At 37.6% G+C, this 25,750-nt stretch overlaps 1 protein-coding gene across 7 annotated transcripts; it reads left to right on the forward strand.

Moving 5' to 3' along the window:
• BCLAF1 (BCL2 associated transcription factor 1) lies at positions 1-25,396 on the forward strand. Of its 7 annotated transcripts, none has more exons than XM_065733383.1 (13): positions 1-138; positions 4,889-5,027; positions 6,037-6,109; positions 6,772-6,877; positions 8,752-8,874; positions 9,765-10,670; positions 11,959-12,630; positions 12,743-12,912; positions 15,468-15,573; positions 16,500-16,584; positions 17,237-17,412; positions 17,544-17,709; positions 18,616-18,702. In XM_065733383.1, exons 5-12 carry the CDS (start codon positions 8,771-8,773, stop codon positions 17,584-17,586), a joined length of 2,262 nt encoding a protein of 753 aa, XP_065589455.1. In that variant the 5' UTR covers positions 1-138; positions 4,889-5,027; positions 6,037-6,109; positions 6,772-6,877; positions 8,752-8,770; the 3' UTR covers positions 17,587-17,709; positions 18,616-18,702. The 7 variants fall into 7 exon arrangements, with proteins under 7 accessions (XP_065589455.1, XP_065589448.1, XP_065589464.1 ...); XM_065733376.1 differs by having other exon boundaries at positions 18,550-18,638; XM_065733392.1 differs by having other exon boundaries at positions 17,544-17,670; positions 18,550-18,636.
• The last annotated feature ends 354 nt before the right edge of the window (positions 25,397-25,750 follow it).

Below are 25,750 nucleotides of genomic sequence, written 5' to 3' on the forward strand. Positions count from 1 at the left end.
GCGGTTGCCGTCCCCCAGCTTTCTATGGTGCTTGATTCTTTTTTCCCTCTGGGCCCCGCGTCTCTTCCTTCGGCGAGACGGGAAATGGCCGACGAGCTGCCATAAGGGAGCGGGACCGCCGGGAGTTCCGCCCGCCAGGTGAGGAAGGGGCGGAGGAGAAGGAGCCGCGGCGAGGCGCTGACTGCATACTGGCGGACGTACCCTGCCGCGGGGGGTGGGGGAGAGGCTTGGGGTTGTTCCGTTTCCCCCTCCCTCCCACCCGCGCGCTCCCCCTCGCTCTCCCCTCCTCCTCTTTCCGCCCCCCCCTCCGCCGTACGGTGCTGTCCCGCCCTTCCCCCCGCCGCGTGACCTCCGCGCGCCGCAGCCATTATCCGCCGTGCTGCCCCCGCGCGCCAGGCCTTGAGGCGGCGGCGCCAACCGCCCTGGGGAGGAGGGGCCGGGCCGGGCCGCAGTCGCCGCTTCCCGTAGGAGTCGGGCCCAGCCCCGTTCTGAGTCTGCGTTGCGCCTCGGGAGCTCAGGTAGAGGGAGGGGGAGAGAACGGGCCGTGGCGCAGCGCTGCTCCGGGCTCGTTAGGCCACCCTAAGCCGGCTGCTGAGCGCGGCCTTTCCCGGTGGCTCGCACTCCTTCTGCCGTTTCCGCGGCCCTTTCCGCCCTTCCTGGGGGAGATGAGCCCGAGGGGTCGCCGAGCAGCGTTGGCCACGGAGGTGGGCTATCGCGCTGCTGCATTCGCGAGGGATCAGTGTGCTGGGGCGAAGAGATGGTGCCCTGAGCGTGGCCGGCCTCGCGCTGGCGGCAGGAACTTTCCCTCGGGCCTGAAAGGCCTCTGTCTTAACGCCTTAATGCCTTCACTGCCCTGCTCAGAAGTCGCCCTCCTCGCTGGTGTTTTTGCCCCTCCCTGAAAGGGGCTGTTACATCCCCAGCCCTATCACGCTGTGGTATGCCGCCGTTGCAGGGTCTTGCCCTTTATTTATTGTTTGCTTCGGAACTTCTAGTTTTCATAAAGAAATCACCTTCTTGTTTTGCATGTAGTGGTGATATTGTAACACCTCGCTGCAACTTTTGTCTGCTCCTTTATCACCGAGATCAAAGTTTTTCCCTAACAGTTGCATTTTCCTACAGGAAGACCCAGGGGCATGCAAAACAAAGGAGTTCTCCACACTGCGAACAGTCACTTATTTAGCTATTCGAGATTGAGCAATGGTTGGCTTGTTATAGGTGTATAAAAAAAACAAATCGCGGAATAGTTGTTCTCAGTTTGGAATGGGTTGATTTAGTGCATGGGGTCCCAGGTAAATACCATCTAACTGTTTTCCTTCTCGTACTTCCTTCTTGTTGCTTTAAACAAAGAGGGAGCAGAGATTCTGGCTTAGAGTGCGCTAGGAGCATGCAGTTTCTAGTGGCGAGGGGGGAAGTTGCTTCCTCCTACTTATCCCTTCTGGTGTTGAGTGACTGCAGTTCCTGAGTGGCAGGAAGAGTTTTAATGTGTTAAATGTGTCAGTACTTGGGGAGTGGCTGGTGCTCTTCTGAGCTGACTGCGGCTTGAGTAAAGGTTCCCTGGGGCTTGCTCCCAGCAGTCCCCTGGGAGAAGACTGTGTCTTGGCAGTGGGGGATGTAGAAAATGCGAAGCAGTTTTACAAATTTAGACAGGATCATCAGCAGGGAGCTGCTGTTTGTGGCTGGGTATGCTTATTGAGGTGGATTTGACTCAGGCTGGTTGAGAAGGAGCACTTCAGGTGTATAAGCTTGCAGAATGTTAGAGTGTTTGGTGTTTGTTTATGTGTAGTGGAGGTAGGTAAGGGAAACTACGGAAGAATGTGAGACTATTCAGTCTGCTGGGGGAGTTTTTCCCGAATGTATTTGGAAGAAGTGCCTTGCTGTCTTGGCTGTTGTGCTGGCGCTAGCCCTTACCTAGCCTTGTGGTAAGCTGAATCTGGAAGGCGATGTGGCTCAGAAGTCAGCTTTGTCTTTCTTTGCTAGGTTTTATTATTCCGGATCAGTTCAGCTCACCGGGCACCTCTGTGAGTATCAGTCTGGGAGTGAGAAATGGGAGGATGGCCCTTTGTGTCAGCATAGTCACAGACTATGGTAAAGAGATTGTAGAAACAGTTCTCTAAGGGAATATGTAAATGTATAAAGCAAACAAACAAAACAACAACAACAACAAAAAAAGCCAAACGAAACAATGGTAGTTCTTTTGTTTCTCTTTTGACAGAAATTCATAAAAATAATCATTCTGATTTTGGTGTTTTTAGTTGTAAGAGAAACACGGTTATGTTTGTCTATAGTTTTACATAACAGAAGAGCTATCAATTGTACGAGGATTCTACAAAGCTGATCTTGCTAATGTTTGCAGATTAGCTGACAAGTTATTTTACATACATTTTATGTAGCTTTCTACTAAAGATGAATAGATCGGGAAATACATGTTTTAACACAAATGTCCTCTGTTTATTTGAGTGAGCTGAATTTATGTGCTGAAATTTTTTATGTGGGCTTTTTCAGTTTTTGTAATCCTGCAAGCATTATGAAGATGATGTAGGAAGAAAAAATAAAGTAGGAGAAAAATGTGTTCCTCAGCACTTATTTGTACAGCCTGAGGTAGTTTGATTAAATTTGTTGTGGCATTTCAATAGTATTTGTAGAATTGTGGGCAGTGATTATCCAGGTGGTACAGGTTTACAGTCGCTAATGTAATGAATTGTGTTCTATTAGTGTTTGTGATGTGCTACTGTTAAATTTGGGGGCATTTCAAAAAAGAGGAAGTAGAGAATTGGTAAGAAAACACGGTTTTTTATGGCAGACATACAAGCACTGAATAGGTGCCTTACTCTGTTGTCCTAGTAAGACTGGGTTCTCTTTAATTTAGCATATGTATAATGAAAGACTATTAGAAATTCTGTAGGATTTCTTGAAGAACATCTTATCCCCTGGTTCTGATTATATAATCAATTTTCTTTTGAAGCTTGAATCTCTGAATGAAAATGCATTTTGACAACAGCTCGTGAATTAACAAGATTTTTTTACTCATTACTTGAAAGCTATCAATAAGATTTACTTAAGAATAACAGCTGTTAAATAAGTATAAGATAGCTAAAATAATATAGCTGAGAGAGAGGGAGCAGTGTTGTACTAGTATAAATTTGCATAAGTAATCTAAAAGTACCTATTTGTGTTTCCATATGGTGTAGAATTTCTGAATTCGTGTGTTTAGCAGATATGTAGTGTCTGCAGTATCTGTCAGAGAGCTTTAACGTCAGTGTAGCGATAAAGGCTAGTAAAAATATTTAAAAGGAATTGGAAACAGGTTTTTGTCTGTGAGCATTTGCCATGTTTGAAAGAAAAATAAGGTGACATCTACTTCCCCATCATAGTGTTGCTAATTCTATGGCGTATCTTGTTTTTGCTTAGTGGCCGAGGCTGATTTAAGGCACCCATATATACTCCTGTTACATTAAGGAACTTAATGACTGTTTGGTTGTTAATGTGACTCAGTATCCATTTCTAAAAAATGTGCAGTGTCAAGGTTTGGTAGTATGTTTTCTTTAACAGTACTCTTCACTTGCAAGTACTGATAAAAAGCTTAAGATATGGGTTTGTTTCTGCCTTGCCAAGCTAGTTTCAGGGAAGCCTTAGGTTGCACTGCTGCCAAAGGAAGCAGTCCTGAATAGGGGCTGTCACAGCTTACCCATCACGGCCCAAATATGGGTTTGTGTCATAAACCATATTGAAAAATCACTTGTAGTGAAACTAATCATGTGGTCTGTATGCGTTCTGATCTTGTTCACAGTGTGGCTGTGCAAATACTTGTGCTGGCGTAAGGGAGAAGGCCGTCAGGAGTATGAGCTAGTAGACAACAGGGGAGATGGGACCGTTTCTTTTCATGAATAGTGCGTGCTTATTTAATGTTGTGGAGCTACAGAAGCATCCTTTGTAATAGCCAGCTTCTTCTGACGCCGAGATGAAATGCTTGAGAGTCTAGCATCGATTTTCCCACATTTAGGGCAGAAAGCAAGGGGAAAAGAAGCTCGAGTTGCCATAACCATGCAGATAACAGCATTGATGTTTCAGACTGTGTTTCCTGAGGTCTTAGTTCCTTCCAAAAATGTTCAGTAGTAGGTGTCTTGCATTGCGTTCTTCATGCACAGCTTTGCAACCTCTAGGTCCTTGTGACTGGTGAAGAGATTAAGCTTAATGCAGCCAAGTGAGAGAGATAGCTGGTCTTTTGATTTGTGGATCGATGCTACTGGATAGCACCTCTTTCATTGTGTTACGTCACAATGATGTCATGACTTTAGACTGTGACAGTGGGGACAAGAGAGTCCACAGGAAGAGGCTGCTGGTGATGTAACTCTCTATATATATGTCACTGTTTTTCAAATTAGCTGTGATAGAGGTCAATCAAATATTTTAATTCTTGAATATTGTATGAATATATACATAGGCAAACCTTTATGAAAAAAAATTCTAAACAGTCTTTCCATTTCTGTTCTTATGTGTGATAGTTCTTTGGAAAAAGTTTTTTTGCATGTCAAGCGTTTATCTGTAATGATTAATTGGAAGCAAAACTGAAAGTAGTTGAGATTTTCTGTTCAGTATTTAAGGTTCTTTATTCATTATTCTTTTTATTTTCAAGTCCTTAGCAAAAAGAGTCATGGTATAACCAGTGGCTGATGTGTAAACTTGTCTAAGTTAGGATTCTGAGTTCAGTTAGCATCAGCCAATTGTTTATAAGACCTGGATGTAGAGGTAACATCAAAATGTAGTAAATATTGATTTTAAAATCTAGCACTGAACTTCAACCAGTTAGCTGAAGTCTGTATTATTTTTTTCTGTGTAAGAATGCTTTAATTAACCTTTGCTAGCTAATGCCATCTCACCTTTTGTCTAGACAAGGTCTGAAATGGTCCGATACACTACTGTGCTCCTTCAGAGACTCATGCTTGCTGATGATGAGAAGTAAAAACTTTATCTTGTTAAAGCATATATTTTATAAAAATTGGAAATATCTTGGTCACTACTAGTGAATGGTAAGTGGAATTTTGATGGCAGGGTTTATCAAAACAAGTGCTATGTTTTTTTTTGTAGATGAAGGAAAAATTGCAAACACCTGAACAAGTGTGATTTAGGAACGATTAATGTCTTTGGCTTCAATGAATATGTTGCTGAAATGCAGAATTTCTAGGAGATCCAGCCTGTCTGTATTGGACAGGGATGAAATTTTCTTAATGTCAAATCAGATTACAGGCGCGTATGTGTGAATATATATTTGTATATTCTTAAGGCACTGAAGTAATTAAGGTTGAGGCCAGTGAAAGGTTCAGAGGTTCTTACTTTTGAGAGTGGTTTCATTATTGCAATTATATTTTATTTCTGTTTACCTGCCAAAAAACTTTTTTGTAAGAAAAAATGCTGGTGATTTAAAGTCACACGTTTCCATTTTAAATAGGAAACTGTAACAGAATGATGCTTGTATAAATGATGCAGAGGATTCTAAAAATAAAGCTGTTGTTTTACTAAGTACATATCCCATAATTTTTTTTGAAGAAAAGATCATTCCAGTTAAGTACAAAGCTGTATACTAGAGTTCAGACTCCTATATGAGTTTGTCACCTCATCCTCTTGGCTGTGTGCTCTCTTCTCTCATAATCCAGATCTGGCACTTGTTTGGGTCTTCATTAAGTCAGTTAGTTAACTTAACCATACAGAAGTGAACAGTGAGCGTCTGTCAGAAGGCTTCTTATTGAAGGACCTGAAGCGTTTAAGGGCTGTTGTGAGGGCTATAGAGCCCTGGAAGCAGGACCGAAGGACTGATAATGCATGGAAGGGAAGCAATGTTTGCTCTTGGCAGTGGCTAACTCATAAGCTGCTCCATACCTCAACGTGTGGTTTCACTAGTGTAGGACTAAATTTGTTGCTTCTTATGTTGCTTTTTTGTGATAAACTGTTCAGTGTTTGAATCCATTTAAGCAGAAGGAGTTAACGATCCTTTACTAAAAGTATGAGACTTTGACGGTCATTTTTTTTTCTATTCTGTAGGGATCTGTGTTGCTGAAAGCATAAACAGAGAATTTTAAAATACTGATTGATTGACACAGACCAGTGGCTTGAGGTAAGATTAACTTAATTCTCATTTAAATACTCTGAATCCAACCATTTAAAATCAGGATTGATTTTTTTTTCTCGTAAAGTTAATGCTGGTGGTAAATTGAACTGTATAAATCTTTCTGAAATTAATTTATGTCCTGTAAAGGTGAACTATTGTACCATATGTAAAGGTCATCGATTGTACCATATATATTCACTTGCTGTACATAAGAATGCAAATGTATAAATGCTATTGTTCTATACAGTGAAAAATCTAATATTCCTTTTCCTTCAAAACTGAGATTAGGTTGGGTCATATATGGCTTATTGTGCATCTGAAGTTTGGTCTGAAATGTCTTTTTAATAGCAAAACATTTCTTCTATTACTCTAGGAACACTGTTATGCTTCAGTGTCTTGTAGCTGTTTAAAATCTTGTCTGTGAACTAGATAGAATAAGAGATTGTAATCCATCTTCTGTGCATTTAATGAACACAAAGAATTAAAACCAGTCTTCTGAGTATGTTACATTCGTTAACTTTCCTTTCAATGGAAGGAGCCATTTATAGACAGCTTGGAGAATACATTGTAAGCTAAATAATTTTAGTTAATTGGAAAGCTAGTTTAGGTTAAAACTATATTATGTATTATTTTAAATATATATATAATGAAATATATATTTTCCCCAGGTTAGTTTCAGATGAGATTAGTCTCTTTGGGGCCACACAAACTCAGTGCAACTGTGATGGGGGAGAGTTATATGGGGCAAGAGTGACCAGTGGTAGGGAAAGGTTGGTCTGTTTTTTCTTTTGGATTTGCTTACATGTGTATAAAATCTCTGTGATTTTGTTAACTTTAAGCTATAATTCAATTTATTTGTCTTCAGTGTTTATTTTTAGATAATGTGAACTTATATATGTGAAGTTCGTGTAACAAAAAGTGCTTGTTGTGTTGAGCTTGTCTTTTCATTATGATAATTTGGAGATTTTATGCTTGTTTGCAGTACAAAAGCTAAAAGTTTTTTTCTCCATTTGTTGTAGTGGTTATTAATAATTGTAGATAGCGTATTAAAGGCTGAAAATGTGAACAATTTATTCAGTTTTTGTCCTGTGACCCATTATTTTTTAAGCTGGGCAATTTCAAAAGAAAATGTTAATGAGGCAAAATTGTTACTATTAAATGAAATCGGAGGGTTTATACATTACTTCTTAGGCTTATTTTAGACTTCCACTGAAACTTCGTGAAGTCATAGATTGTGAAGTCACAGAATATCCTGAGTTGGAATAGGCTCATAAGGATCATTGAGTCCAGCTCTTGGCTCCACCCAGGACCACCCAAAAATTAGACCATATGTCTAATACGTGGGTGATGGGTGAGTGGTTGGACTGGATGATCTTACAGGTCTTTTTCCAGCCTTGCTGATTCTGTGTGTGTGTGTGTGTGTAGGCACTTCTTGAACTCTGGCAAGCTCAGTGCTGTGACAGGCTGTTCCAGTGTCTGACCACCCTTACAATGAGGAAGCTTTTCCTGATACATCCAGCCTGAACCTTCTTTGTTGCAACTTCACGCCATTCTCTTGGGTTCTGTTGCTGGTCACCAGGGAGAGATCAGTGCCTGCCCTTCTGCTTACCCTTTTGAGGAAGCCGTAGACTTGTTGACGTCTCCAGTCAGTCTTGTCTTCTCTAGGTTGAGCAAACCGAGGGTCTTCAGCTACTCCTCACATCAATCAGTAACTCCTTCCAATTTAGTATTGTCATTGAGCTTGCACAAAATGCCTTCTAGTCCTACATCTGAGTCACTTATGAAAGCATTCAAGAGAACTGGCCCTAAAAAAATGGAGGCCTGGGGAACCCCACTAGTGACTGGCTGCCAGCTTGCTGTAACCCCATTTAGTATAACCCTTTGGGCCTGACCTATCAGCTGATTGCTTGCTATTATACTATATTTTTGTCTAGCTCTGTGCTGGACATTTTGTCCAGAAGGATACTGGGGGGGGGGGGGGGGTTGAAAAAGAAAAATAGTTATCTCAGAATAGAAATGAACAAATGCTGAGCCAAATTCAAGTATAGACTTGAATTGTTTTGTTGTTTTGGGTAAAAAAAAATAAAAAACTTTTTACACAGTGATTCCAGCCTAAGTAGTAGAAAAGTCAAAGGCTTAATTTGAAGGAGGAGGGTTGGGAGTACTTGTCAGTTCTGACCAATATTCAGTGTCAAAACTATACAGTATGTGAAACAAATGGAATATTTAAATTTAGTTTTAGTTTAGATCTAGATCACAAATGTATAATGGTCTAGAGTTGCATTATTTCTTGTTCTAATTTGTAGACGTGTTTTTTTTCATTGTCTACTTAACTTCTTTTATACAGGGTCATTTGGAATTAAACCTGAGAAACCTTTTATATTTTATCTTCTCAGATATACTACTTGTAGTAGCTGTGTTAAGTCTTATATTGTTTAAAATGTTGAGTGGTGGGATTTAAGTTGCTAATAAGTGTATTTTCTTCAGAGTTCCTCTGCTTAGGTGGTGCTATACCTCTTCCTAGTATTCTCGTTTTAGAGTATTAAATCTTGTTTTAGAATATTTGTCTTATATTGTTTACATGCTCTCTAAATGATTCCGTCCCTCTCTTTCTCCTCCTTTCAAATGTTTTTTCTTCTCGAAAGAAGTGTATCTACTTGGAAAAAAATGGGTCGATCTAACTCTAGATCACATTCTTCAAGATCGAAGTCCAGATCTCAGTCCAGCTCAAGGTCAAGATCAAGGTCACACTCTAGAAAAAAGAGATACAGGTATATTCATGTCATACTCTGTTAAAAATTGTTTTTTGTATATTGAGTTTTGTCTGGAAGTTATTTTTCACTTGCATGAAGCTGGGATCTTCGTTTTAGACAATAGCTAGTTTCTGCTTTGAATAAGACTTCTGTTACTTTGTTTAAAATATGACTGTTCTGCTCTCTTCCTGTATCTTTTTTGTAGCTTGGTACAGTTTCAAAATGCTAATGCTTCTTCCTGATTTCTCCTTGTTTGATTTCTGATTCTCCCCTCTCCTTTCATGTGACATTTTCTTTGTCCTGTCTCTCTCCCTCTTAGTTTTCCTGCCTTTCTCATATAACTTCTCAGATCTGGAGTAACTTAAGGCTTCAGCAGATAAACATTACCTTGTCTTCTCAGTTGTCTCCAGTCTTTTGTTCCACTTTCTTACTATTAGACATTGCCGCTACTTTAGTAAGAGATGGCAGAATTCAATGTTTACTGTGTTATCAGCTGCTGCTGTCTACAGGCTGGTATATTAAATTAAATTGGAGATGATCTGATGTCGTGTTCCCTGCTATGAACAGTGGTGGATGGAGAACTGAGTGCCATGCTCCGGAGTGGTGATGATCTCTCAAACAAAAAAAAAAAACAACAAAAAAAAGCAGATCAAACCATTGAGGCTGGTAATGTCTTCATCATGTCATGCTGAAGTCTTGAGTTTCACAATTCCTAAGAAAATCAATACTTGTTAAAATTTGTTATGAGACAGAGATCACTCATGTATATTCCAAAATTTACATGAAGACTGTTAATCTGCCTCCTTTGCCACTCTGACTGCATTAAAGGGATATAGCATTTAGTCTTGAGGCACTTTTTTCCTTCTCTCTCCAGTTGTCAGATGTTAACGTTTGTTTTTTAATTCTAGTTCTAGGTCTCGTTCAAGGACATACTCACGATCTCGCAGCAGGGATCGTGTTTATTCTAGAGATTATCGCAGAGATTACAGAAATAATAGAGGAATGAGACGTCCCTATGGTTACAGAGGAAGAGGTAGAGGGTATTACCAAGGAGGAGGTGGTAGATACCATCGTGGAGGTTATAGGCCTGTCTGGAACCGAAGACACTCCCGAAGCCCTAGGCGTGGCCGTTCACGTTCCAGAAGTCCAAAGCGAAGGTCTGTGTCTTCACAGAGGTCCCGGAGCAGATCTCGTCGGTCTTACAGATCTTCCAGGTCCCCAAGGTCCTCTTCATCTCGTTCTTCATCCCCATACAGCAAATCACCTGTCTCTTCCAAAAGACGTGGGTCTATGGAAAAGCAGGCAAAGAAAACTGAAGGGGCTCCTTTGCAAGATAGCCCTTTGAAAAATAAATCACAAGATGAACAGAAAGATACATTTGAACATGACCCATCAGAATCTCTTGACGATTTTAATAAATCATCAGCGGCTTCTGGCGACATTTGGCCTGGCCTTTCAGCGTATGATAACAGTCCGAGGTCACCCCACAGTCCTTCTATTGCCACCCCACCTAGTCAGAGTTCATCTTGCTCTGATGCCCCTTTGCTTAGTACAGCCCACTCAGCAAAGGACACACCTCAACATTCCCATTCCATTCAGCATAGTCCTGAGAGGTCGGGCTCTGGTTCTGTTGGAAATGGTTCTAGCCGTTACAGTCCTTCTCAGAATAGCCCATTGCATCACATCCCTTCGAGGAGAAGCCCTGCAAAGACAATCCCATCGCAGAGTGCTCCCCGTGAGGAGCCTCGAACACGTTCGTTTTATCCTGAGTCTGGGGAGCAGGAAACTGTAAAAGGTGGAAAGTTTCTGAAAAGGTAGGAATTAAACTATAAAATTAACGTTGCGTCTTAAAATACTGTTTGAAACAATAAATATATATATATTTTACAAGATCATCACTGTGCCCTGGAAAGGGGAATATGAAATACTGATGAATATTTATAATAATTTTTGTCTGGTTAGAATTGAGCTTTCTCCTCCTTTAGAATGCTTCAAGTTCTTGTTGGATAATTAGTGGAGACAGGGACCACTCTCCCTGAAGAACTCCTTTGTGTTTTTCCTTTGCAGTATGTTTCCTGGTATTCCATTTACTGTTCAGAAAAATATTAATTGGAGTGATGGATCAGACTTGCCTGTTTGACTTCTGTTCAAGCACTTAAACATTTTAATACTTTGTGCAATTTGAAATGCAAATATTCTGGAAGTCTGAAAACTGAGATGTTGTATTATGATTTTTGTTAACGTGAACAGCATTCCTTGCTAATTGTATGGTGCTATATGACAACTTTTTCTTGACTTGCATAGGAGGGTAGGTCTTAATATTCTTGGAACGTAATTCCACTGATGTGAGGAACAGTGTTCTTCAAATGGAATGTATGCTTTTCCAAATTTGTTCTCAAAATATTTGATATATTTGATAAAGTAGTAGCTGAAGAAGCAAGTTACAAAAATCTTGCTGACATTAGACTGTTTATTTCTAATTTACCTTGCATTTTGGTGGGTTTATTAGAAAATGAATTACAGACAAATATAGATATGGTCATATGATTTTTTAAATTAATTTGTCCTGACAGTGGTTTTTAGTATGTAAAATTGTACTGAAAGAAGATTAAAAAAAACCAAAAAAACTAGACTTGCTTGAGGTTAGACACTGCTGCTGGTGGATGTATTTCAGACTTATGTGAAGATAGTGTACAAAGCAGTAGCTAAAATTTGTGAATGTAGTTAGGACATACAGCTGTCTCTCAGATTAATTCAGATTTGAGTTATCAAAGTTTTATGTGAATTTGATAGGGAGAAGGGGCTGGTGTAAGACTATGTGAAGTTGTGTACCAATTTAGAATGAACAAACTGACCAGTAGCTGTTTTTACAAACTCTAGTGGAGAATTTTTATGTTCTATAGAAAGGCATTATTCAGATGCTTCCAGGAGTGCATAAATGACAGTTAGTACAGTATGAATGGTGTGTGAAATTTACTTGCTAAAGTTGAGTGGCTGGTGGAGTATGTTCTTGTTTGGTGTGGGATTGACACAAAAGAGGAATGCAAGTGAACTGGAATGAATGCAATCCAGAGTTACCAGTTTCTTCTTTGCTATCCACAGGTACACAGATGAAGAGTCTAGAGTATACCTGCTTGATAGGGGTAATACCAGGGAGAAGGAGGCCCAGAAGGAGAGAGGATCAGAAAAAGGGAGGACAGAGGGAGAAAGGGAATGGGAGGATCAGGAAACTTTAGACTTTTTCGTTGATAAAGAGACTGGGAAAGAGAAGTTTAATGACTCTGAAGGGGAGGACACGGAGGAGACAGAGGATTACAGACAGTTCAGAAAGTCTGTCCTGGCAGATCAGGGTAAAAATTTTCCTACTGCATCTCACCGGAATGCTGAGGAGGAAGGAACCAAATACAAATCTAAAATAACAATGAAGGGCAGTAGAGAGAGCGATGGATTTAGAGATGAGAAAAGTTATAAGCCTAAAGAGACTGGCTATGTAGCGGAAAGGCCTAGTACTACAAAAGATAAGCACAAGGAAGAAGACAAGAGTTCTGAGAGACTAACGATGAAGAAAGAAACTCAGTCTCCTGAGCAGGTAAAGTCTGAAAAGCTCAAAGAACTCTTTGATTACAGTCCCCCTCTACACAAGAATCTGGATGCGAGAGAAAAATCCACCTTCAGAGAGGAGAGCCCACTTAGGATCAAAATGATAGCCAGTGACTCCCATCGTCCTGAAGTTAAACTCAAAATGGCACCAGTACCTCTTGATGATTCCAATAGGTAAATTATTCCACTTGACTAAGTGGTTCTCCACCTGCTTATAGTGTCATTCATCTTTATTTAAACTAGTGGTTTCTTTTTGTGTGTCTTTTCTGTTGTTGATGCATTTTAGACCTGCTTCCTTGACTAAAGACAGGCTGCTTGCTAGCACACTTGTCCATTCCGTCAAGAAGGAGCAAGAGTTCAGATCCATCTTTGACCACATAAAGTTGCCACAGGCCAGCAAAAGCACGTCAGAGTCATTTATTCAACATATAGTGTCCTTGGTTCATCATGTCAAAGGTATGTGTTCATTTACCATATACACATCCAGCGATAGCATTTAAAACCGTTAGCTAAGACTGTTTACTGTCTCTAGTACAGGAAGATTACAGCCTTCTTAACACTGATTTAGTTTTCCTTTGGGGTATACATAAAATAATTAGAGAAATAATAGCCACCGAAACAAGCATCAAAAGATAGAGCATAAGAATGGTCATACTGTGTTTATTTTTAAGCCAAAAGATCACATAGTTTGATTTAAAAGGTTTTTTTTTTTTAAGTAAAGCTTATGCATACTAAATTGCTTAATCTTTTTATTCAGTTCTATTCGGATGTCTTTTCACCACTTCATGTAGTGTTGTATCTCCTTTTGGAGCACTTCAGAACTCATATCCAAACATTTACTAGAAAGCTGGTTTTAGTCTCAAACTAATAAAGTGTAAGAAGTAGTACTCTTAAAGTACACTGCTTCATTTTATTCTTATTTTACATTATTGTCAGAGATGAGAATTTAATTTCCAGAAGCTTAGCATGAGTTAAGTAAATCTCCATTAAATTGTTTATATACTAATTATTTTCCAGTTTAACAGTAGAGGCTGTTGCTTATTGTAATAAAATTAAAACACTTCTTTGTGGGGAAAAAAAACTGACAAACTTGGTCTATTTTATTCAGGTCACACACTGGCAAAGTTTTCTCATTCAAAACTAGATGATTCCTTAAAATCCAGTGAGGATATCTAGAGAGTTTAATTTTTTTTTTTTTGTAGCATTTACTTAAATTTCACCAGGCTTTTGTCTTATTCCTGTATTTAATATACTGTGACAGCATTTGCTGGTGAACACAATTTACCATATCATCATATAAAAGGGGAATATCTAAATGCTAAATGAGGTGAGAGGTTTGGGTGTATCTATCTGTATGCATTGCTTTAAAGGTACTTTTGTGTCTAAAACAAGAAGGATTTTATTGCTAGAGGTATGTTTTTTCAAGTCTTACTTTGTTTTTGAAGTAACTGTAGGCAGCTACAGCCAAATGACTTTGTGTGTCTTGAATTACTTAGAAAAAAACAATAGTGGTAATAGTTCATGTTAATATAGTAGACTCCAAATATTTCTGGGACTCCTGCTTAGAGATTAACAATCACGGTTAGAAAAACATTTTATTGATAAGAGATCAAAGGCTAAATCCAGTGAGAGCTTGGTTTAAATGGCACATGTAAACTGAAGGTGAGGTATTACTGCAACTTTCACATGTTGACCACAAAATTAAGACTTTCTGTAGACTCGTGTTAAACAAGTAACTGGTAAATATGACAGCTTAACAGAGTATCTAGTCAAGTTTTTAGTGTATGTAAAGTTATGACTGTTTTCTGAAGGAAGAACTTTTCTCTATGTTTTTCAAACTTACTGCGGTCTGTGATGAGATTTAGTAACTCTTTTGAGGATTTGAAGTTATGTTCATTATTGGTGTGATGCGACCAGTCTGAACAGCTCTTGATTAATGTAGAGCTGAAAATGCCCAGTGATGTTTTCTTTTTCATTGTAACTAGGTCCTGGAATGTGTTTTGAAATGGCAAAATCCATGTTACAAAAGTAAAATAGCTGTTGAAAGATACAGATGCCAAACAGGCAAAGTTGAACCTTCTGTCTTCCTGGCAAAAATGGCATAAAAACAGAGTTGCTAGCTCAAATTCCTGTGTTTGATGGAATTATGATTGAGGCACTACCCTTGTAGTGGCCGTTTCAAGTTTTAATGGTTGGTTATGAGACAAATACTGGATGCCGGGCGGTAAGTTGATACAGATGTATGTTGACCTGTTAAGCGGATAGCTTGCTTCATATGTAACATTTCATAGCTCATGACTTTATGTATTTCTATATTACATTTAAACACATTTGTTGAGCTGGTTTTTAAAGACTTGAGTTTTGCTGTTGCTAATTTAGTTGTCTCTGAAAGCAAGAGAAAATTTGTCAGAGAAGTTATCAGGTTTGCCAAGATGCCAGATGCTTAAATGAATTTATTTACATTTGGATGTGTTAATTGTCTTCAATTGTTACCATCACAACTTCAAATCAAGAACTGGTATTATTTAAAGAAATGATTTGTTATTAGGTCATTCGTGTAGTTTTTGAGGCAAACGTTACTTAAATGTTTTCACTGAATTAACACTAACTTAAAGTTGAGATGAGTTGTAAAATGTATTTCTTGCAAGTATTCATGACTCGAAGTAATCTTCTTTTCTTATGGACGAAGTAGAAAATCACTTTAATTGTTCCTTTATTTCATTAGAGAAGAATGTCATTGAAGATGAGCAAGTCTCATCCGTATATGATGCTTGAGTTAGATTCAGTACAACCTTGGTGTAGTTATAAGTAGATTTGCAGTGATTCTGTGCACTGTATCTTTGTTTGGATTGCGGAATGTGTAAGAATAGGAGAAGCCCACACTTGCTTGTTGTTCTGATATATTTACTGAAAATGTTGTTTTTGCCTGCTACTTGCCTTTCTGTCAGGAGTAAGATACCTGTCAGTTGAATTAAACTAACGAGACAGTGTTTTTCTATTGTAACCAACAGAGCAATACTTCAAGTCAGCTGGAATGACCCTAAATGAGAGGTTCACTGCATATCAAAAAGCTACTGAAGAGCACTGCACTCGGCAAAAGAGCCCAGAAATACATAGGTACATGTTAATTGCTTATGTCTTGAATAATACCTGCTAATATTTCTTTTAAGAACTCAGAATGTTTTTTCTGTTTCGTATGTAATAGTTTGTAAATTTCTGTGCAAATCAAACAAAAAAGAGCACCCAAACCAAAATTACAACAAAAAACCCTGGAAAAACAAAACAAAAACCAAACAAAAAAGTTTCTCTAACAGAAAACTCAGAAGAATCAACTCTGACTTCATCTGTGGCTTCGTAGCAGATGTCTTTTCTACCTCTGCATCTTGTTTGGGATATATTTATTTTTCTCACATACAGTGCCCAACTGTTGAGGGAGAAATGCCCTGTATGTACAGGGTTTCTTTTTATCTTCAGCTTTATTCTTCAGTGTGAAATGTTCCATCTCGTATCACTTTAGTTTTTTTATCTATTAATTTATAGCAGTTTTTTCTCTTGAAATCTGAGAGCCTGGAAGGTAAGAAGACAGGCGTGCAGATGCAGATTTCTGATGATGTGCTTTTAGTTACATGATGCAGTGTACTGTATTTGTGTTGTGTGTGAGGATATATTTCAGTTTTAAATTTTGTAAGATCTCTTTAACTTATAAGCAGTTAACTATACAACAAGCTATCAGTGATTGTTTTTCTGAAGGTTGGATTTCAAACTGTATATACTGGTCTTCTGGAATATCTGTTTTCTTGAAATCTCTCCTGGAAATGTGAAAAATCAGACAGCCTATTTTGTGTATTTATTATTTAGTGTACTTCACAGAACAAACCTAAGGTTTTTAATTTTTAGCTTCTGTATTCTGGTGGTGGGACCTCGTATGCAAGAGTTTGTTCTGCTGCTAAAGTGCCTTGTTATTCAGGCTTCATTTGAGCTGTGTGAAGCCATAAACAGTTGCATACCCATATGGCTAGACACTGGTTTTATTTTACATTTAGGAGGATTGACATCTCTCCAAGTGCCCTGAGGAAGCATACCCGTTTAGCAGGTGAAGAGAGGGTCTTTAAAGAAGAAAGTCAAAAAGTAGGTTCTAAGTAAATGTCAAGTATCTATTTCTAAACTTCATATGTGATGTGTTTCCCTTTGAATGTGAACTTCTAACTTCGTGAGTTTGTGTATATTAGTCTTTTAGAATAACTTACGTAGTGTGGAGTGTTCGTGTTTTGGAACTTTTTTTTTTCTTTAAAAAGTCTTACCAAGAAGCCAGTTTGTGTGAGTATGTTGATATTGTGGCATTTAAGATCAAAATGCTGCCTACCTTTCCTTTCTTTTGGTTGTTTCTTGGCATGTTTTATTTCCAAGGACAAAGAGCAGGAGAAGAAAAAAGTGCTGAGGTACACAGTAGTATGAATTTATAAAGTTACATGTGCTCTGGTAATGATAATTAACTGGAAAAAAAATGTGTGGTAAAGTATCCTACCAGGCAATATGTTGGTCAGTCTGCATCAGAAAATAGATATCCTGTCTGCTTGAAGGGAATGCTTGTTTAAAATGTAAAGTCTTAGCTCTTCTCAGATCTAGCCTCTAAAGGGCATTCACTTAGACTCAATTTTTGTGCTAAAGAGTTGTTGTAAATTCTGTTTTGTCTTTCTGAAAATTGAGGTGCGTTTCACTTCCTAAGATTCTCTTCTGGATGTTTTCTTTCAAACTTTTTGAAACATGTTTTTGCTTACAGGGAGATAAAAAATTAAGATGTGATTCTGCTGATCTTCGGCATGACATTGACCGCCGTAGAAAAGAGCGAAGTAAAGAGCGAGGAGACTCAAAGGGCTCCAGGGAATCCAGTGGGTCAAGAAAGCAGGAGAAAACTTCGAAAGATTACAAGGAATACAAATCTTATAAAGAAGACAGGTAAATGTTTGAAATCTATTTAGGTTTTTAGCTTCTAATTAGCCTTTTGTAATTGTAAGCTTAATTGCTTTCATTTTTCAATGTTTAATGGAATGTTTAAATTTAAACAAATAAAATTATTTGTTTTACAGCAAATATGTATTATCTGTCTTTTACACGGCTTATGGTGGATGAGGACAAAAACTTTGGAATAGCAAGCTAACACTGAAAAAAAAAATGACAAATTAATCTGTCCTATTATCCAGGCTACATCAGGAGGTTGGACTTCAATGCAGTACATTTCTATAAACAGTTTGTGTAAGAACTTTGGTTCGTTATGCTTGATTCCGCACTTTTTCAACTCATAACACCCAGAGTATGAGAGTCTTACTGATGTTTAGATTTAACATGGGTGAGAAGGGGAATCTTTTATTTTTTTCTCTCCTAAAGCCAGTGGGCTATTTTCTAAGGAAAATGTTAGAGTATTTCAGTGGGTACTGTGTAGCAGTGGTAAGAGTTACATCAGGTATAACCTTCCTTTGAGTAATGTTATCTTGTAATTTGGGTTAAATTAGAACTTTAGGGGATTACCAAGTCTTGCTGTGGGATTTATTTTCCTGCTTTGTACTGGGTATACAATGAATTCTTATGCTTCCTGTTTCCGTATACTTTCTGACCCTGGTATCCACATTACTTTCCACTGGCAATTCCATACAGGCATCTAAATAGGGCACCCCATGCTGTATGTTCTCAACAGTGTGCAAACTGAACTGAATTATGTAAAATTTCTGTAAAGCTTTGCCTTGGGGGTTTTCTTCTTTTTTTTTTTCTGTTTGTTTTGTGTGTTTTTTGCCTCAGAGAAAGGCAGATCTTAAAAGTAACAGAACCTCTTAATGGCAACCTAGAAAACCTCTTTGCAGTTTGCAGACTGCTGTTTTCCAGCTTGCTAGCAATAGTATACATTTAGTCCATGAGAAGAGGCTGGAAAGTGAAACAATATCTTGCATAGCATTTGAAATACATTACATATATGTGTGGCTTTATAACCATAAGGGGGATAGTTTTTTGTAGAAGATAAAGAAACCCCTTTTAGTATAGCATGTTACAGTCCATCTTGTGCTTTTAAAATAGCACACAGTATATCTTTTTATTTTTCAGTAAGCAAAAAAGAGAGCAAGACCGTGCTAGATCTTCTCCATCTTCTCCATCTTCTTCTTCATCCAGTTCTCGAGAAGAAAAGGATTGCAAGAAAGAAAGAGATGAAGAGTTCAAAACTCACCACGAGCAGAAAGAATACTCTGGTTTTGCAGGAGCCAGCAGGCCAAGAGGCACCTTTGTAAGTTGCATTTCTCCTGTTCTTCCCCCAAATGATGAAGACTGTAACAATAGTGTAACAGATTAAATGAATTGTTGCAGTACTTAATGTTAGTGTAGATCTTTTTTGTAGTTGTTTCTTGAATTCTTTTACATGATGTACCAAATCTGCAGAGCTTTTCTTTCAGCGTTGTCCAATAGAAGTCTTATTTGGTGTGTAAATATTCGATAGCATAGAGACCCGAGTGTAAGGACTGGAAAAATGATTTCTTGTTTATTCCTTGCTATTTTGTATTTACACCGTTTCCTAACAGGATATTAAAATTGACGTTTCTATAAAGATGAAATCTTGTGATCTGTTACCTGTTACTCTCCACAGTTTTTCTTTTCTCCATAACTTTCAATTTTACTTTGATTTCCTTTGTGTGTGTGATGTCTGCGAGTTATTTAATAGAGAATGGCACGCAGTGAAACACAGACCAATGTTGGGAAAAACTATAGTGGGGAGAGAAGATGGTATCCTTGCTACTTTTTGGTGTTTGTCTAGCATGGACTAGCCGTAATAAGCATGCAAGCATATTAATCTAGCTCTGGAATGTGTTTTAGCATTGTGATTTGGAAAGTACCATGTTGACCTTCACGGTCTTCATAATATTTTTAAAGGTAAAAATTGCATGTTAATGTAACTTACTGGGAAATGTAGCAGTGTTAGAAAAGATAAGAAGTAATAGAAGAGACCTTGGAAATAAAATCACATACAAAAATTAAAAATGCCTTAGAGGTCTGTTTGTGGGTGGATAAAAGACAATGGGTAGGAGTAATTACATGCTTTTCCCAGTAGTTCCTTTGTGTAGCCTGTATTTAAGACAAAATAAGGTAAAAAGGCATTGTTGGATATAAATGTATGTTGTTTGTAGCAGTGCAAAGTAAGCTTTGAACTACAGAGAGGAGTGTCTAAAACGCATGTGAGGCTCGCAGCACTCAAGGTTTGAATCATCAATCTTGGGAATTGAATTATTTTTCCTTTTTAAAAAAAGTAGCTACAAGTTACAAATTTCTAATGTTAAAATTTTATTTTCCTGCTTTCCTGTTATTTTGTACAGTTAACCAAGGAACAGCTGCGTGGTATAAATACACCAACACTTCATTGGTGCAGATATCAATTATGTCAATATCATCCAGTTCCTAGGTGCATAAGCTATCCGCACGTGGTTAAAAATAAGTAGAGCTTAGAATTCTCTCCTGTCACAAAGAGAATAAGTTTAAAAAAATCTGCTCGTAATCAGTGCCAGCCTTACTGCTTTATAAAGTTAGACTGTACATATTTTAAGAGGTAAATTTCACATGAAGTACTAAGTAGATATGAAATGGAAGTGCATTAGTTATTTAATAATATGTCTAATGATGAATGCCAGTTATGATTGTACATTAATAACTGGTTGATCTCTAATGACATGCATGGTCACACGTATGCTTATCAACCAAACAATAACTGGAGTATTTAAATAGGTAGGCCAACATGTTGACTTAGATATTCTGCTTTAGGGTACAGACTGGATAGTAATGAAAGATACTAGATGACTGATGTAGAAATATCTTTGTGATTTAGGCTAATAGTGTCTGAATTCAAGTATGTACTACTTTGGTTTTGGAGTAAAGAAAATACTTTTGTTGTAAATCCCACTTAAAACTGGAAGCTGTAACACCATGGAGGGAGTGTGGCTGGCTGGGTAGAGGAAATCTTTCTGTAAGCTGAACTGTCAATTAAATTAGTGTTCACTTTTCACTAGTGCTTACTGACAGGCTGAAATGTTGAATTCCATGTTTGCCATGTGTAGCATAAAACCATAAATACTCTGAATAGTTTTGAAGTGGGAAAACAGAAGTATGGATAAGTAGGAGGTTTCTCTGAAGTACATTGGAAGGTTTTGTGAGCCTTTTACTAGACTTTTTTGGTCTGATTCAAAGCACCTTTAAAGCTGTCCAGTATAAACTCTGCGTTAGAGATGTTGGAGCTTAATGGAATTTGATGTACATAGAGCTTTTTTTTCCTTCAAGCTAAACAGACCAAAAAAAAGATGTATTATGGGGCATACTTAGTTTTAATAAATGAAAACAATTTCCAGTTCTAGTTCTATATAGTTAGCTCTGAAGATGCATTTTTATTTTTAACTAGGTTGTCCGTAGAAAGCATGTTCTGTAGTAACTGAAGGCTTTATGAAGTCTTCCTAACCTAACCCTTCTCTTAAGTGGGGAGTGTGTGCATAAATTCCCACGTACTGCAAGCTAAAGATATGCATGCTCATGAAAACTGAATGAATTACTACTCAGTGTGCTCTGGGTGAAATATTTTCTTTATTGCAGTGAGACTTTTTAATCTTGTCATCTATAAATTCTGTTCTTTTTTGATAAAGAACGCTAAAGTTACTTCAAGATTGTTCCTTTACATAATAGTTCTTTGGGATAAGGACTTTACTTTTTTGAAATGTAATCTGTCTTAGAATGTTTAACTGAATCTTAGTTGAGAATGAGTGGCACAAGTGGATGGTTACTTGCAGAATGTGTTATTTGTATGTATTCTAAAATCATTTTCTCATAACAGATGTGATTGTCTCCATAAGTGACTTCGCTTTTCCCCCTGATGGTTTTTTGCCTCCTGGAGCCTAGGTTTTTCTGTTTGTTTTTGCAAAGAGCTTCGGAAGCTTCTTCTGACCTTTGTTGCAACAGACTGCTTTGCCAGCAGTCTAAGGAAATTTCATTTTGGTGAACATAGGTTAATTCATACCAAGAACTCAAGTGTGTTTTAACTCTTACATTTAGTGCAATCATTATTTCAAAGTGAATGCTTGAATATATAATTTAAGGTAATATCTGATTTAAAAAAAGAAAGTGTAATATTTTTAATTAAGAAGAGAGTGAGCATTTTCAGTAATAGAAAGTTTGAGCTTTTTGTTGTGATTTTATGTAAATGGCTTAAATAAAATAACGTTTTGGTTAATCAGTTTCGAATTAGGGGCAGAGGAAGAGCCAGAGGAGTCTTTGCTGGAACAAATACTGGTCCCAGCAACTCAAATACTACTTTTCAAAAGAGACCGAAGGAAGAGGAGTGGGATCCTGAATATACCCCAAAAAGCAAGAAATATTTCTTGGTGGGTGTAGAGAATTCTATCTTATGCATGCTTTTTTTTTTTTCCGAGTGTGTTTTTATGTCTGGTGCTAAGGAGATTGGCAGCTACAAGCATACAGGTCGCATGCATGTTCAAAGAGTGACTGCAGTTACATAATCAAGAAAATACTGAGGTTCTTGCAGAGCCTAGTTCATCTTTTCTTGTTTTTCTGCAGCAGGCTGGAAGTAACTGAAGCTTAGGGTAGAATTCTTCTCTAACACATACATATCAGTGAGATAAAGAAGGCATACTCAGGCTAAAAATATGAAAAACAAAAGCAAAAAGACTTGTGCTGTATCTTCATGAATTTACCTCTATATAGAATTCAAGCTTTGTTTTTGCATTTATCTAAAAACACACGAAAGTGAAAGATCAGGAAAAGCTAACAGTATTTGTGGATGGATGTGGGCCTACTCTGCTATTAGCAGCCTTTCTGTTCTTACCTGAGTAGCATGATAGACATAAGTGAACTTAGTTGTGCCTCTTTCCCCCATCTGGATTATGAAAGGAGGATTGTTGATATAACTAACCAGTAAGTAGCTTAGTGTACTGAATGTTTAGTCTCTGCTGCAACTGATTTCTCTAACAATGACAACTTCTAAAGAGTATTGTTTCACCACTGAAGAGCATTAGTTAGTGAAGATTACCTTCTTCTATAGTGTTAAGGTGTTTTTTTTCCACAAATACATTAACATTAAACATTAACATTAAATCCAGTAAATAACGCATCTGTAAATTGCATGTGTATACAAAGTTTTCTCCCTGTTTCTACCCACATATAGAGATCATCTGTTCACTAAGAAGTTCCATGATAGCTAAAGAATAAAAAAAGATTTAACTAGAGCTGTTAGATTTTTTCCATCTTCAGGAACATTTATTTAAGAAAAAAAGCCACCCTGTAAATATTTGAATGGAATATAACAGTAAGCTACTTATGTTTAATAGTTTAGATTTTTTTCCAAATCACAAATTTAAAAAGTAGATATCAGAGCAGGTGCTCATCATTCTTCTAAGTACAGACACTTTATATTTAATAATTTATATCGTGTCCATATAGTGCTTGGAATGTTTGTCAGAAGACATGGCAAATTCTGTAAGACTGTATTTAGCACCAAGATGGCAAACGCAGTGCTTACTAGCCAGAGAAACTCTGTTTGTTAATATTGAATTTAAGTAGTTTAAAAATGATTTGCATTAACTTGCACAAGTGAAGCAGGGTTTCTGAAAGCTGCCTTCAGGTATCTTTCATTAAGCTTAAAGAATTCTCTTTGCCTTCAATTAAAAAATAAAAAATTAAAAGCACATTTCTAGAGTATTTTTTTTTCTGCTAAAAACTAGTGAGTACTTCTTTCTGATGTCTGAAAAATAAGTGACATATTTGGTTTGTTACGTGGTGGGTATACCCACGGCGAATGAGGACTCTTAACACAGGCTTTCAAGGTTCTTTTAGTTACAGCATTATGAATTGTAGGGATATGTTTCATAATGCATTACAAAATTTATCTGAATTGTTTTCATCTTCTCTTCATTGCTTTTTCTATGTACAGTGTAAATTTGGTTCAGAGTACCAGTGTTCAAGAGGTGTTGTAACCTTATTGTTTGGTATATTATAGCATGATGACAGAGATGATGGTGTGGATTATTGGGCCAAACGAGGAAGGGGCCGTGGTACTTTCCAGCGTGGCAGAGGGCGTTTTAACTTCAAAAAGTCAGGTAGCAGTCCGAAGTGGACGCATGACAAATACCAAGGGGATGGGATTGTGGAAGATGAAGAAGAAACGATGGAGAACAATGAAGAGAAGGACAGGCGCAAGGAGGAAAAGGTAAACAGTTAGAAATGCAAAATATGTGAATTTTCTTAGAGAATCTCAGGTAATTGTTGGAAGGGAGGCGGAGAATTGCTTGGAAAAATATTTTTAGTGTTTGGTTATCAACTGTTTACAAGAAGACTGTTTTCTTTCTTTCTACAGGAATAACCCTGGAAGAAAGCTGAAAGAGCAGCTTTTGCACCACCCACACAACATTTTTAATATGTTCTTTTTGTTGTCAAATGAATGTAAGCATTTTACTTAAATTTTACTGTTGGAAGTAGTTTAGAGGGATTGTTTTTCTGTTTTAAGCCTTTAGGAAAAAAATCTTGATATAGTAAACTATGTTAATGATCGTACAGTTAGAAAGTAAAATATTTGTAACAACTTTTAAGAAATTTTACTGTTTGTTATATGCAGTGTAATTCTGCTTTGTCCAAATATATGGTCAAGTACAACTCTTAAAAGTTTTGATTCTCCCCTATGTCTGTGTTTTATTCTGAAGTAAACTTACAGTTCTGCACACCTGAAATCTTGGAGGAGCATTTTTTATCATCTGAGTACTACTTCTGTGTTGCTTTTTTATTAAAAATGTTTTTAATGCTAGTTATCCCCTCATAATGTGATACAAAGTCATATATGAGGTTGATTATACATTAGTTTACAAGGATCGTATTTACCTGAGGTCTTGAAATGATAAACTTGGATTCTTATTCTCATGCTAGAGAGATAAATAAGTGTAATTGTCACTGTTCTCTAGTAGCCTGGGGAATACATACGTATATGAATTCTTCGGTGAGTTTCAAGTTTGTTTCTCTTTTGGAATGCAAATTTTAGAAACCTGTTTCCAAACCACTGGTGCTGGAAACTCTGAACAGGTCTGAAAACTGGAGTGCTCTCTGCCATTTCTACAGCTGGTACAAAACTATCTACAGCTGTCTTAATTCTGTAACTTGTGTCCAGAGCAGGTTAGTCATTGTTGTGGTGGATATTGTGTATTATGTACCTTGTGTATCACAAGGTATTGTGGATACCTTGTGATGTCTTCCGTCATTAAAAGACACTTTTTTTGTCAAGAGTAACACAGTACTACCTTTGAGGTTTTTTAAACCTGCAGCTTAAACTCACTGCAAAAAAAAGTGCTGTCCATGTGTAGAGGTGGTGGCATCTTCAGGGTCAACAGGGATTATAGTTTCAGCTTTAAGTCAGTAGCTTAATCATCCACATTTTAGTTAAGAAATTGATGGCAGTATCAGTGCTGCATTTATATCAGTTTTTGTTTCAGTTTGTTTAATTGCCTCTTTACATTTTCATATGGACTTCCCTCTTCAGGTAAGTGATCTGACAAGAGTCTGTCTTCTGTCACATTAACTGCCTTAAGTGAGATCTTGGCAAGAAAAACAAACAAACAGCAACCCACCATGTTCTCCTGAAAATATAAAGCAGGCTACATTAAAACTTGAATCAGTAAAAATACTAGGAATGTGCTGAGTATTGTATGAAGCATGTATGCTGTTACAGTCCCCTGGAAATACATGCTCTTAGTATTCCACTTTTATCCAGTGTATACATCTGAAGTTGTAACTTGATTATAAAAGTTGTTAGCAGGTGTGAGAAGCAAGTTACTCTTTTACATTGATTTTTCTAAATAGTTGTGCCCTCTTGGTCTTGCAGTTAAATTGTAAAAATAGTCTACAGAATTTAAAAAAAAAACAACTTTGCTTAAAAAGAAAATGTCATTGTCTTAAATACATATGCTGTCTACTAGCTTTGTCAGTAGTTAACCATCTGACCTATCCATGCTGAATAATAGAAGGCAAAACAGCGTTCTAACTGCATTTGAAGAGAGTGGATTTCAGATTGCACTACTGTGCCAGCGTCTGTGAAGAAAGGGAATAGGATTAATATTTGCCCTTCTGTGGTGTTTACTTAAAGGGTAATGTTGTCCTTATGTTTAAGGGAGTTTAAGCAGACTACACCCTTTCTGCAAAGCCTGCTTTTGTATGTACAGTGGATCTTTTTATAACCATTTGAAATGTTAACTGATTATTTTTCTAAGTAAATGTGGCA

The sequence above is a fragment of the Cyrtonyx montezumae genome, unplaced genomic scaffold, assembly GCF_038088225.1.
Source record: "Cyrtonyx montezumae isolate F1298 unplaced genomic scaffold, pur_monq_1.0 scaffold_0, whole genome shotgun sequence".
NCBI classification, from domain to species: Eukaryota; Metazoa; Chordata; class Aves; order Galliformes; family Odontophoridae; genus Cyrtonyx; species Cyrtonyx montezumae.

Coding starts and splice junctions, on each gene's coding strand:
- BCLAF1 (XM_065733351.1), top strand. CDS start 8,771: ATGGGTCGATCTAACTCTAGATCACATTCTTCAAGATCGAAGTCCAGA. Junction 10,671..11,958: donor GGTGGAAAGTTTCTGAAAAG/GTAGGAATTAAA, acceptor TGCTATCCACAG/GTACACAGATGAAGAGTCTA. Junction 17,413..18,549: donor AAATCTTATAAAGAAGACAG/GTAAATGTTTGA, acceptor TTTATTTTTCAG/TAAGCAAAAAAGAGAGCAAG.